This window comes from Bidens hawaiensis, unplaced genomic scaffold (genome assembly GCF_021521415.1).
Source record: "Bidens hawaiensis isolate Kalapana, Puna unplaced genomic scaffold, B.hawaiensis_p1.1 tig00004658_1, whole genome shotgun sequence".
In the NCBI taxonomy this organism is placed as follows: Eukaryota; Viridiplantae; Streptophyta; class Magnoliopsida; order Asterales; family Asteraceae; genus Bidens; species Bidens hawaiensis.
The window spans coordinates 122,578-136,901 of NW_027491284.1; the positions used below are offsets into that span (position 1 = coordinate 122,578).

The window sequence follows — 14,324 nt, forward strand, 5'->3', positions numbered from 1 at the left end:
GCAAGTTCTGCCGTTGGTGAAAGAAATAGTCCAAACCCTCTCTACAAATACAAATACAAATACAGATACAAATACAAACTAATATATCATGCTCCGGTTTGAAATTATTGAAACCGACCGACCGAAACTTAAAAAAAAAAACCAATCATTAAACCGAACCAATAACCGGTTTAGACGGTTTCACGGTTTCGAACCAACCGTGACCCCTACTCTCTGCAAATACATATTATTTCCCCCGATCAAATTTCAAACACAAAACTTTTAACATTTCCCGGTTAATATCAAAATGAGTGACGAGACAACCAACAGTCCACCACCGCCGTGCCCTACCACCGTCCGCCGTAACCCTCCCCGCCGCGCCAGACGGACACCGTACTCCGCCGCACCTCTCTCCCTACCTCCACCTTCCAAATCCAAAGCCTCTTCCGCCGTTCGCTCTTTCCCCATCCAGGACATCCTCTCAATCCAAATCCCCGACGATAAACCGGAGGTTTCACAGCCTCCGAATACTTCCGATAATGAGAAACTGAAGGTGTATCTTCGGATACGGCCGGTTGTAACGCGGCAGCGGAATAAGGTTGAGTTGAAGAACGGAGGTCAGAAAAATGCGTGGCCGCAAAACCCTAGGAAGAAGGAGGCGCTGAAGGTTAAGGAGAGGAAAAAGAGTGAGAGGTGTTTGAAGGTGAATGATGAGCGGTCGGTTATGGTTTGTCCGCCTGCGGATGCCAGGCGGACCAAGTCGGAGGTTTACGAGGGGTTTTCGTGCGTGTTTGGGGAAGGATCGACGCAGGTTGTTGTTGTTTTACGCTCATTTTTAGTGATTTTTTGATGTTTTATGTGTTTGAATACAAATTAGGTTGATTGCTTGGTGATTTATTTAAAAATTTGGGACTAATAGCTGTTGTGATTAACTGATTTTTAACATAATCATGATAAATAGGTCAATATTAGATATTTAGTAGTGAAAGCATAAGATCTTGTAGTTCTAAATTTTTGTTTGTTTTTGGCAGTGTGAGGTGTATCTGTATACGAGAGAATGATATTTAGGGTTTAGCTTTTTAGAGTTTAGACTTTAGCTTTAGGGTTTAGAGCTATTAGGATTTATAGTTTACATTTTAGGATCTAGCTATAGGGTTTCTGGTTAGGCAACACCACTGCAAAGAGTTCAATAGGAGTTTGTTTTGAGTCATTTTCCAGTGGTTACCCCAAATTAGGTTGTTTGTTCTAATGTTCAATCGGAGTTCGTTTGAGTCATTTCCCTTTGGTTCTCCAATTTTTTGGAGTTTTCTAATCAGCCCACCATTTCCCTTATATTAGGCTGATGGTTCTGTTATATTTTGAATTGTTCTTCGCATTTGGGACTGATAACTGTTTTGATCAACTGATTTTAACACAATCATGATAATTAGGTCAATCTTACTTATGAAATAGTGAAAGGGTAAGATGTTTTTGTAGTATTGATTTCAGTTTGTTTAAGGCAGGTTTTCTTTAATTTTGGGACTAACAACTGTTGCCTTCAACTGATTTTAACACAATCATGGTAATTAGGTCAATCTTAGATATGAAGTATTGAAACATTAAGATGTTGCTTTAGTTTTGATTTCAATTTGTTTTTGGCAGAGTGAAGTATATGAGAGAATGATGAATCCACTAGTGACGGACTTTTTAAAGGGAAAGAGTGGAATGCTCGCCGCCATGGGACCTAGCGGATCTGGTAAAACTCATACAGTTTTTGGAAGTACCAGACAGCCCGGTATGGTTGCTCTTGCTCTTCGCCAGATATTTTCAGAAACCGATATCAGTAGATCCAAATGTTCAAGGTCATTTGTTAAATGATAGGTTCTTGATTCATATATTTATCTTCATGTTCTTTTGATAAGTATAAGTGGATAATCATGGTTTGTTATATTGCTGCAGGACTTTCCATCTATCGATGTTCGAAATATACTCAGAGCGAGGAAAAGGGGAAAAGATAATGGATTTATCACAAGAAGGAGGTGATTTATCCATGCAACAATCAAATATCAAAGGTCTCAAAGAGGTTGTTTGACTTTCATTATTATATTATTATCCCACTTGTTCATCTCCTGATTTTATGCATCTTTCTCTTTAATAGTTTAGGGATACTAAAAGTGTTCAATTTGTTTTGTAATGATATACACAGGAGGTCATTCATGATGTTCAACAAGCTGAATCTTTGATTGCAAGTGGAATGTTAAAGCGTTCTACTGCTATGACAAATTCCAATATTCAGTCGAGGTATATGGCAAGGGTCATTTGTTTGTTAGGAAGTAATATTATTTCTACTGTCAGTTTTTGGTAATTAATGGTGATATTCACTTGTATCTTTTTATTGTTCCAGTCGTTCACAGTGCATTATAAACATTCGCTGTGTCCTTGATAACCTTGATGAAGATCAGACTTACACTGCTGTATTGACCATAGTTGACCTTGCTGGAGCTGAAAGAGAAAAGAAGACTGGAAATCAGGTGCCTATAGTTACTGATTTTTAGTTTTTGTTATTTCACATGTTAGTTGAAATATCTACAATGTGTGTACCGTGATTGCTCAATGTTCATATCAAGTACTGGATGAGCCTATTTCGAGCGTAACTGATTTTGTTACTGTTTTTTTGTGTGTGCTCATTTTGATTTAGAATCTTGATTGCTTTTTATGTTTTTGACAGGGAGCTAGATTGCTGGAAAGCAACTTTATTAATAACACATCCATGGTTTTTGGATTGTGTTTGAGGGTATGTATTAAAACTTTAATTATAAAATGAAATTTATGTTTGCTTAGTTTATTTATTTTATCTTTCTCGCTATATATACAAGTGTATACGCACACTTATGTACTCTACAATTTAGCACTGATTAGGCTTGTAAATGAATCGAATGGGACATGTATGTGTTTCTCTGTTTAACTTTAATCGAACAAATGATTGAACACAGGCAATTAAACAAACATGGTTTTCTTGTTCTTGTTCTTTTGTTAAGAAAATTAGTGTCTTCGTGTTTGTTTGTTATAAACAAATGGTTCACCAATGAAGACGACTCAACATAGATGAACAAACATAACCAAGCGAACACTAAACATGTACATCTATCTGCCAGGGGATTAAAAATTTAATAAAATTAGTAGGTCTAAAAACGTAACTGAATATATACACAAATGAATATAAACACACATAAACTAACAAATATAAATGAACGTGAACGAGCATAAATCAACGAACATAAATGAACGTTCACGGGCATGAGAAACAAATGAGACATGTGCTCATGTGTGTTTGGTTAACTAAAAATGAACGCAAAATTTTGTTCATATCATTTGTTACTTTGATAAATAAGCAAACTTCTTGTTGAAGATTCACTAAATGTTTGGTTTGTTTACTGGCCTAGCACAAATTGCTTCCATTTGTTGATAAACCGTATTTGTAATAATTTGTGATTTACTAACTGTTTAATTTTTTTTATCTTTAGTCCTTATTAGAGCACCAAAGGAACCCAAAGAAACCTTTACACAAGCATTTCCAAAATTCAATGGTAAGCTCTTGCATATTATTTTTTCTTAGTGTTTGTACTTATTGCTTTGTTTTTGGTATTGCTTCATTTTTTTATTTTCTGACAGTTAACAAAGTATTTGCGTGATTTCTTAGAGGGAAAAAAGAGAATGGCGTTGGTACACCTCTTTATTTCTAGACATGACTATATGATTGATCTGACAATCTAATGTCACGATACTATGAGTTTCTTTTATTTTTTGTGCTACAGTTTGTTGGCTAATTAATTACTTTTTGTAGATATTAGCAGCCAAACCAGGAGAAGAGGACTATCAAGATACGTCCTATTTATTGCGACAAGCATCACCCTTTATGAATATAAAGTATAAAACTTTTAATGTTTATCTTTGTCATTTTCGACTATTTGAAGTCAACTCTAAAATTCTCATTCTATGTTTCTGTTTTAGGTTTGAGAGTATTGAAGAACAGCCAATAGGCAGTAAAAGACGGACCCAAACATTGCCTAAGACAGAACTAACTAAAAGAATGAAGCTCAGTAGTAACGAAGTTTGCATGGTATTTTTCATTCCTTTTCTTACTTTATGTTAATGTCTGAATGCTTATTAGGGGTGTGCATGGTTGGATTTGGGTTCAAACCAGCCAAAGACCAAAACATCTGTTTATGAGTTTTTAAAAACCGTTGGTTTTATGTTTTGGTTCAGTTTTGCCATTTGGGTCTGAAATTTTTACTACGAAAAAAAAAGTTATCCTAGTAATGAATTAGGGCCTAAACCTTTTCATTATTTATTAAATTATTGTAATTTACTCAATTCAAAATTTAAAATGAAAATTCACAATCTCGTTCTGTTTTTTACAGTTTTAGTTACATGCTAAACCAAGTTGAACCTAAAGTTTGGTTTTTGCTAAAACATTAAACCAACCCGTCGGTTTTTGTGTAGCTGTGGCTATTTTGGTTCAGTTTTTTCGGTTTCGGATCGATTATTTGGTTTCTTGCACACTCCTAGCTTTACATGTTTGAACACTTTAATTGTTTCAATATTGCATCGTATTCTATTTCACATTGTTAACTTTCATCTATCAGGATGATGAAGTGAAGGGCGATATTCCTCATCAGCCTCATAAAGAAGGTTACACAATTTTAGATTTCCTTATTTTTTATTTTGCTTACGTGGAACCATTTTTTTAGTGCTTTCAAGGTTGTTTTGCTGTTTGACAGAATTTTTTTCAGAACCAGACAAAGATGTTGAAACCAACGGATCATCATTTCAGTTTCCAGTCAATATTAATATAAAAACAAACAAGAAAAAAGTTACCAAGGACAGTATCACTGATCAAGCTAAGACAGCTAGGGAGAATCATATTCTTTTAAACTTGTCTAAAGCCCTGTGGAAAGTTTTGAAAGAATACAAGAACAAGTTAGAGGTAATCTTTTTTAGTGACAATTGCACAAAAACAATTAAGCAAGTGTAGTTTTCTTGTTCGTGTACGTTTGTTAAGAAAATGAACGTGTCCGTGTTCGCTTATGTACGTTTTTTAGCAGTTTAAACAAACTGTTCAAGAACATAAACAGACACAAACGAACAAACATAACTTAACACTGATGAACAACCATAAACAAACTTAATTGAGTGAACACCAAATAAATGTAATCGTGATTGTTAATTTGTTTGTGTTCATTCTTTTACTAAATAAACAAACATAAATGAGCTTTCCGCTGAATGATTCACTGAGCATTTGGTTCGTGTACAGGCCTAATTCCCGTATAGTACATATGCTAGTAATATTTTTAAGTATTTATCACAGGCTAGCGAAAATGAAGCTGATGCTTTAAGACATAATCTTACTGCCGAAAAAGAACGATTTGCTGCACTGGAATCTGAACTTAACTCCGTGAAGGCTTCATGCTTATGTGGAAAGGTTCCCAAAGTTTTGTACTGTTTTCTTAAACATATAATATACTTTTATTTTACCTTTCTTATCATTGTTTTCAGTCAAATGCACAAGTATCTTCACATGCCGTCAAAATGGAGTGCATTAAGAAGAAACAGATAGCTACTGATGCTGTAAGCATTCACATTTGTTTTCATTTCATGGTATTTGAATGGGCTTCTTTTAATTTAGCTGATTTGAATTAAAATCTATATTCAGGTCACTGCATCTGTTCCACTAGTTTCTGATTGTTTCAACACGATCGACTTAGAAAACCAGGTTTGTAATTTAATTTTGGTCTTCCAAGGTTTGAATAATAATATAAGTTATCTTATTATTTTATATAACTTCAGGTTGATGCAAACGTGTCTTGTTCAAATCATTGTGAAGAAAATGTGGACACTAGTGTGATATCTAACATCAATGTAAGTCATACATCATTGTAGGTGGCTATTTTTACCCAGTTACTAAGGGGTCGATTAGGGACATGTTTTATCATTGACTGGTCATATGAGCGAAAGTTAAAAAAGTAGCTTAAAAGGAAAGAGGTCAAAGGAGGTCATGAGCGAAAGTTAAAAAAAGTAGCTTAAAAGGAAAGAGGTCAAAGGAGGTCCAAAGTGTATCATTAATGCATACAACAAGGAGTGTAAATGAGTTGAGCTGAGTCTGGTTCGTTTAAGTTACAGAGTTCGAGCTTGGCTAGATTTATTAATTAATTTTTATAAGTTAATAGTTATACAATATTACAATATACAGTTTCATACATAATGTAGTTATTATTTAGTTAATTATATCATAGTTTTATATATAATAGTAAATTTATTATAAATATATATTCAATAAAAATGATATAAATAATAGGCTTGCTTAGGTTCGCTAGCCGGCTGGAGCTCGATAAGTCATGCTCAAGTACAGGCTCATTAATTAACAAGTTACTTTTATGCTCAAGCTCGTTTAAGCTCGGATATTTTCGAGCTGTTAGAGAGCTGATTCCTAGTAGCTCATGAGCGGCTTGGCTTGTTTACACTCTTATTTACAATCATCTAAACCTTTTTACGTAAAACATTAGAATAATATACTTTTACTTTTTATAATTATAATTAACACATTTTATGCCTAAAATCATGGAACAAAAAGACTTTCCAATCAACTCAACCTGACACACAGAAAATGGCATGTTTTGATACGGGACATGTTTTGAAATGGGGCATGTTTTGATACACTGCAGACCCGAATGCCCTTCATGTTTCCACATCTACTATGTTTTATGTGTTCTTTTCGACGATGACAGTTATTTTGTTATTTGCTAGGATACAAGCTCGGTTGAAGTAGCGTCGACATCGTTGAATGCTCAGAGTTTTGAAGAACATAACATCGAGGTATATCATAATGGTGGTGGTTTGGATAGTATATAAAGTATATAGTTAGAAACTGCTTTAATGTTATGCTTTTCAAAACAATTCTGAACTAATAAGTTTCTCATTATGTTAATCAGGAAAGCAATGCCTTATGTGAATATGTTGTGTTTGATAAAGAAGATTTGATTGAACTTGGAGGTTCAGAGTTCATCAATAGCATAGCAGGTTAGATTTTCAATCTTAGCTCCTATATGTTAATTTTATGCTTATTTTATAAAGTTTTTTACCTTTTCTGAAAGTGCATGTTATGATACTTTAGAGTCAGGTGCTAATGATTTGGAGCTACTTTTAGATGGAGTTAAAGGCCAAATGAAACAGGAGGAAGAAGACGAGGAAAACCAAATCAAACTGGAGAAACACCAAATCAAGCAGGAGGAAGAAGAGGTTTGTTTGGTCTTTTTAGTGTTTCCAATTGGAAAATATTATTATTTTCTATTACATGACAACCTTTGTCATTTGTTTTTCATATTAATTTCAGTTAGTTGCACAAGATTCATCTTCAGAAGTTAGTGAATCAGAGTGCTTTCAAATGCCAGATGTACTGGGTGACACTGTAAGAATAAGGCAGTTATATTCTTTATATACATTGCAATCTGAAAATATGCTTTCAATGTAGTTATATTTTAATGAATATTTCTAACCCCAACTGAAAACTATCAATATTGTTCAGGTCACTATGGATCATGAAATAAGTCCTTTTCGAGTGATACTGAAAGACATTGATCTTGAACAGTTTGAAGAACAGAGTAAAGAGGTATATTATAGCTAGAAATGGTTATTTATGGGTCGTTCGTTACAATAAAAATTGATAGTTTTGTTATTATATGAAGCAGAAAGTTGAAGTTGATCATGCTTTATGTCCAAATGTTGTGCTTGATAAACAAGAATTCAAGGCATCTGAAGAAAGAGTGACTAATGGAGATATAACAGGTTAGAGATCCAACCTGACTTTATGTTTTTTGATTATGTGATTACATTGTTTTTTAAGCTTTCTGATGACTATGATTACCAACTGAATGGTATTTTAATCACTTTTAAAGTATTATTGTGGTTGCTAATTTGACTAAAAGTAGATGAATTGTTGTAAAATTAAGCCATTGGACTTCATTTATACATTTGAGATGGCTTCCAACATGCTTTATTCTTTTTATGCATCTGAACAAATTGTATTAAAACAACAAACGATAACTAAAAAGATCAGTGATTGCTGTTTCTAAACATAGTTTGTACAGTGTTGTTGGACATTGTTTTCTTATCAATGGTCTTCATGTATTTGTGTTAGGTTCAGTTGGGCCAATGTTTTTTTTATTAAGGTTTCTTTTATTTTACTTAATTTGTAGGCTGTGATAATTTAGAGTCAACTGTTTGCGATTCAGAGTTACATGTACACGGAGAAAATAATTCTTCATTTGTGAAGGAAGACCGATCAGAACACGGGGAAGATGTTAGTTTGAGATTTAATGATAACAAATTACACATAACCGTGTATTATAAAAATGCTAATTTTATTTTATTTTTGGTTATTCACTTTGGCTGCAGGCAAATGCACACGTTTCATCTTCACATCTCTGTGAGTCTCAGTGTGATGAAAAGCAGGACATACTGGATGACACTGTAAGTAAATACACCTTTTTAATAGTTTTAAAACTTATAGATATATGCGTATATAATTACACAATATGAATGATTGATGATGATTGCTATTTCAAGTCTGATCAGGGAATAAGTTTTGGTGAAGTCATATCAGGTGATCTTGAAAAGTTTGAAGATCAGAGTGAGGAGGTAAAGTTTATAGATAGAAATTGTTATTTAATGTTGCGTGTGATAATTTTACTTTGTTTAATCAGATACTTGATCTTTTTCCAAATGCTGTGTGTGATAAACAAGAACTGAATGAAGTTGAAAAAACAGAGGCCGGTGGAGAAGTAGCAGGTTAGAGATTCAACCAGACGTCACGTGTTTCTTGATTCATTGATTGCTCTATGTATTTACATTATTATTTAATAACAAATAATATTTCATTTAGTATTTTTTGTCATAATACTTGTTTAATAATTAACCTGATATATGGTTTGCTTTTTGTAGTTGCTGATGAAGTTTCTTCTTCTATGGCGGAAGTACAACAAGAACATAAACAAAAAGAGGTTAGTTTAACATTTAATTACCTATTTTCTTGAAATGGTATATGCTATATTGTTTCATTGTTTATCTGTACACCTAAAAACATGGTTGTCGGTGGGGGTTTCATGTATACTTGTGCACTGAAATTAATATTTAGTGAATATTTTACCGTGTAACAGACATTATTTTGCTTCTGCTTACCAATATGTGCATGGAAAACATATTCAAGATTTTTGTCAATACCTGAAATCTGAATGAACAAACACTGGGTAATACTGTTGATGGATTTTGTTTACTCTCTGCCTTGTCCACACCTTGAACGACATGTAATCATTGGATTGCAGCTATATGATGCTTGTTTAGTTAAGATATATGTGTTTTTTCATTGCTTGAGTTTTAAGAAACAATGTTGTATTTTGTTTAATGGATTACAAGCATCTTAGTTTCCTGCCATTAGTGTTATTATTATTATATTTTGTTTTTGTGACCAGGTAAATGCCCCAATTTCTTCATCAGAGCTAGAGGGATCAAAGTTTGTTGGGAACACACAGCTTATAGATTTAACTGTAAGTAATTCCTGTTCATTTATTTATGTTGTTCATTTATCGATGAATCCTGTTAGATCAGTAGAAAACATTACCAGAGGGTAGGAGGGGTAGAGGTAGACCCAAATTGACTTGGGATGAGACGATTAGGCATGGTTTGATAAACATGCATCTCTCCGAGGATATGGTTGATGATAGGACTACTTGGAGACGTAGGATTAAGGTTAACGACTTCTAGGGAGATGATATAGTTTGTTTTTGGAAATATATCTTAAGAGTCATAACCTTAGAGTCATAACCTTACCTCCTTAGTATAATTTGTTTTTGTTACTATTATTGTTTATCTTACTACTAATACTACTATTTATTATAATTATTCTATCTACTTTTTTTTTTCTCATTTGTACTAAATATTACACTTTCCCAATAGTCTATTTTATATGGTATTTACTATTCTACTATTATGTTGTTTGTTTTGGAGCCGGGGGTCCCTTGGAAGCAGCCTCTCTATTCCCCAGGGATAGAGGTAAGGTTTGCCTACATCCCACCCTCCCCAGACCCTACTAATAGTTTTGCTATGTGTGGGATTTACTGGGTATGATTGTTGTTGTTATTGATTTGTTTACGTGCATATAGATCAATTCAGGCCGTGTATATCTTTAATGAGTCAAATGACAGTTTTGATAACAACTACTACACTTTGGATGTTTTCAATAAAAATTTAGGCATTTTTATTTTTTTTAACTAAAAAGGGTAAATGGACAAAAATACCGTTATGTGTCGTGCAAATGACTGTATTTAACGGAATAATCTATGTTAAATGTGTCAATTGACTTCTTTTTAATAAAAAGTATTAAAAATCGAATGGTATTAATGTAAAGTTAGATATTTTTATTTTCTTATTACTACACTTTGGATGTTTTCAATAAGAATTTGCGCATTTTGATTTTTTTTAATAAAAAGGGTAAATGGACAAAAATACCCTTATGTGTTGTGCAAATGACCATATTTAACGGAAAAATCGTTTAATGTGTCAAGTGACTTCTTTTTAATAAAAAGTATTAAAAATTGAATGGTATTAATGTAAATTTAGGTACTTTTATTTATTTATTTATTACTAGACGAAAGTACCTATGTGATTGTGTGGTGCACATGACTGTAGTTAACGAAAATATCTAACACCCGTTAGAGGTAAGGGCGAAAACTGTGACAAATTATAAACATAAAGGATGATTCCAATTGTTCTCTTAGTTTAAGGACGAAACCTGAAATTTGTTGTCTCTCTAAAAGACTAAAAGTGCAATATAGTCTTTTCATTCTAGCTTACCATACAGACCAATATAGTATCTATACCTAACACGCTATATCTCCGACTACAGGAGTCCCCGGATCAACAGTTGGTCCTACATGAAGATGTTATCAGTTCTCAAAGCTGCAATGCTAGTAAATTGCCAGAGGTGCCACATGTGCAATCCTCCCAACCATTACCAATCGTGAAACCAAAAAGGTAAGGCCTTTTCATTAGCAAAAGTTAGTCCTACAGGTGTCAGTTTGATTTAATGAATCAAAAGTTTGTTGGTATTTTAACATTTTTTAAACAAATAATGCGATTTACTTGAGATACAGCACATCATAGATCAAGCTGTTTTCAAGCAAACGGGTTGAAATCGAGCCAGGAGTTATAATTCTTATTATCGAACTTATTTTGATATTAAAAAGATTTTCATAATTTGTGCTTTTCTTTTGAAGTCATTATACATGTACTTTTTTTTAATTATTAGGACGCTTCGACCTGCTTCATCTGTGATGCTAAAGAATATGAACATTTTAGAGATTGATGATGCAACCTCGATGCCAAAGGTACATAATATCTCATTTCTTCAATTCAGGAAGAGGCAACACACACAGTGTGCGTTTATATATTGTGTATTCTCGTCGTTATTTTATGAGAGTGCGTGTATGTTTGCATAATGTTTGTGAATTGCATCCATGCAGCAGCATCGTCATGGAAAAAGAAATGAAACTGAAGATGGTAGAAAAAGAACACAAGGCAACACTGCTCTTCTATACATCCTTAAACAAAATTTCCGTCACTGAGTCTGAATACATCTCTCTACTTTGGCATTTTGTGCGATGCTGACAAAATTTTTGTATGCGTTTAGTAGCTATATATTCTCTTTTTTTGGAAAAGGTTCTTTTGTTTTTTTAATGAAAATTAGTGGTACTTATTATAAATACTAATAAACCGCGAAAATCCTACCAAACCGAAGCAGGTACTCTTTGTGCCGGCTAATATCTGAACTTGGGCTATAAGTAACTAAGTAAGATGCCTAAACTTGCAGTGCAAGACAAAAGGTGGTTAATAGATAGTAACATGTTAGTTATATGTATCTTGTTTTAAATCGTTACATAGTCTAATGAGTTTAAGCAAGCTGTATAAACTAAGTTATGGCTTAGTTATTTGTAATCACGTTTTTAGTTATATTTTCATAGTTTATAAAGTTTGTGAGATATGAGGGATGACCCTGGCTTGCTAGGGTTCGAGTCCTGATCTCATTCGGTTTTACCGGCTCCTCGCTGTCGTTCCATTTGGCGAACGTCGGGGTCGGGTTTTATCCAAGGAATCCCTCAATAGGTGGACCGTTAGGGGCTCTGTCCTTCCGGACTCGTGGCCGGCTCGGGCTACCTTTAGCCAATGGGGGCCGTGTATGGAGTACTTGGCGTTACTTAATTGGTCGTTCCCAAAAAAGACAGTTTGGTTTTGACACTTAGCTGTCACTATAAACCAAACTGGTTGATGGAGGCCGAAAATTCCATTTGGATTTTGTCTAGTTGTGAAATATTTATTATGTTGGATCTCTACCAACAACACAACTAATAATCTCATATAGTCTAGTAACACGATATCTAATTGGTCTCTTCACAGGGACGCTAGGTTAGTAACTTGTGCATCACTTGTGTGAAAATACTAAAAGCCGTCAATTAAACACAAATGTTTATATATTAGAAAAAATTGTAAATGCTGTATTTGTATGACTGGGGAGTTTACCTAAATGTTATGTTTTTGTACTCACATACACGTAAGATGAGGTGTCAACATATTTAACTAACTTTTAGTCCAGCTACAACCAATGCAGTTTATTACCCATCGGTGGTTTTAAGTTTAATCACTTAAACAACAAACACACACAGGCAATTACAATTAATCATCTAAAACGAATATTACCCAATTAGATAAAGTATTTCACCATTTATTGTTATATTATATATAGTGTTCTTGAACTTGAAGTCTTGAGTCCTTTTTGTCAACACGTGCGTTGCAACGGTACGCTCAAATTTGTTTGCCAAGCCCCATCAAAAGTCACTTTTAGGATGATGGCGAGTACTAATAAGATAAGTGTAACATCCAAGAAACTAACGTTAAAGCTTTGCCGTTATCTTTTCCATGCGTATGAAACAGCTACAGCAACGGTTTTAACACCTGTTTTAATATCCACAACCTTGAAACAATCCTTCATTTGTTTTGTTTTGTATTGTTATTTTTTAAAGTCAATGAACCACAATCAATTGGAGTTATTATCATATTAATGTTGTCATCAATTTGTCAATAAACTGCATTAAAACTTAACCAAAATTAACCCATCAAGGGTGTAATGGATTTATTTATAAATAAAAAAAACTCGTACGTTTTATCACCTCCATATATATGTTCAATTTCCACTCCAATCATTCTCTGATCTATCAAACTGAAACTCACACAAGAACCGGGCTCGTGTGACATTCATCAAATTTCAAAATCTTTTTTTATCATTTATTACCTTCATAACGGTCACTGTTTGATAAAATTTATTTACAGTTTATCAAAAAAGTGCGCATTAAGACGAGCTGGGTGAGACTACCATTTTTTTGAACGGCTATAATATTATCAACACGACCCGCATGGAAAGCCCAAACAGGCCTTACCACCGGAAACCAGCAACAACAAACGAAAGTACAAGCACAAGAAAAAGAACATAATTACAACGAGCTCGAGACCAAAGGTCTAGTTTTTAACCATAATATTGCTTCTTCCTTATCCCTTCCACCACTTTAAACATTTGTTGAAGATCGTCTCGTTTCTACACTTCCAAATTATCCATATCGTTGTCAAAAATATCAACGGGTAAAGACACAAGATTTGTTTGAATTTGTAGACAATTCAACGGGTAAACACGAGGAAATTGGTGCAGACGATTTTTTTTTAACTACCATTAACTTTCATCAATTATAAGGTCAATTTGTTCCAATTATATTCAAGGATACATACTTTTGCTCGGAACTCCCTTGTTCTCCATCAATCAGGTTAGCCTTTTATGTTCTTTTTTAGGGGCTGTTTGGGATTTCTTATTTTCATCTCCTTCATCTCCTTATAACTTATAAGGAGAAGTCATAAGTTACAAATGTGTAACTTATTTCCCCCCACATAATAAGAAAACCCAAACACTTTCTTTTAACTTATCATAAGTCACAAGCTATAAGGAGGTAAAAATTCCCAAACACCTCCTTAATCGTTTTTTAATTATAAACAAAATCTATTTAGGGATTTTATTTTTTGGGTATAGTTTTGTACGGTAACGAACCTAATCGATGTCGGTTGAGTTCGTTTTAAATAGCCGTCACAGCGTCTGCGTTTTGCCAGCACCCGGGTTTTACCGATTTAATTTGCTATTTTATTTTGTTTTAAAACATGCGCATTTTACGAGTTTATATTTTTGGTTTAGATCTGATTCCGTAACAAACCTGACCGAT

At 33.7% G+C, this 14,324-nt stretch overlaps 1 protein-coding gene and 1 long non-coding RNA gene across 2 annotated transcripts; both read left to right on the forward strand.

The window, feature by feature from the left end:
• Positions 1–286: 286 nt before the first annotated feature.
• LOC143627350 (kinesin-like protein KIN-6) lies at positions 287–11,633 on the forward strand. Its single transcript, XM_077097197.1, has 26 exons — positions 287–790; positions 1,621–1,820; positions 1,918–2,041; positions 2,165–2,259; positions 2,363–2,489; positions 2,687–2,752; positions 3,483–3,545; positions 3,631–3,681; positions 3,803–3,885; positions 3,970–4,078; positions 4,605–4,650; positions 4,740–4,945; positions 5,327–5,440; positions 5,515–5,586; positions 5,672–5,731; positions 7,704–7,800; positions 8,211–8,314; positions 8,410–8,484; positions 8,590–8,652; positions 8,718–8,802; positions 8,956–9,014; positions 9,249–9,260; positions 9,483–9,557; positions 10,916–11,043; positions 11,318–11,396; positions 11,532–11,633. The coding sequence occupies exons 1-26, from the start codon at positions 287–289 to the stop codon at positions 11,631–11,633; spliced, it is 2,799 nt and encodes a 932-aa protein (XP_076953312.1).
• On the forward strand, positions 5,800–7,203 carry LOC143627345 (uncharacterized). The gene is made up of 3 exons (XR_013152583.1): positions 5,800–5,877; positions 6,763–7,035; positions 7,130–7,203. It is a non-coding gene; the product is annotated as an uncharacterized LOC143627345 (long non-coding RNA).
• Positions 11,634–14,324: the final 2,691 nt, after the last annotated feature.

Coding starts and splice junctions, on each gene's coding strand:
- LOC143627350 (XM_077097197.1), top strand. CDS start 287: ATGAGTGACGAGACAACCAACAGTCCACCACCGCCGTGCCCTACCACC. Junction 3,886..3,969: donor TCACCCTTTATGAATATAAA/GTATAAAACTTT, acceptor TTTCTGTTTTAG/GTTTGAGAGTATTGAAGAAC. Junction 9,558..10,915: donor CACAGCTTATAGATTTAACT/GTAAGTAATTCC, acceptor CTCCGACTACAG/GAGTCCCCGGATCAACAGTT.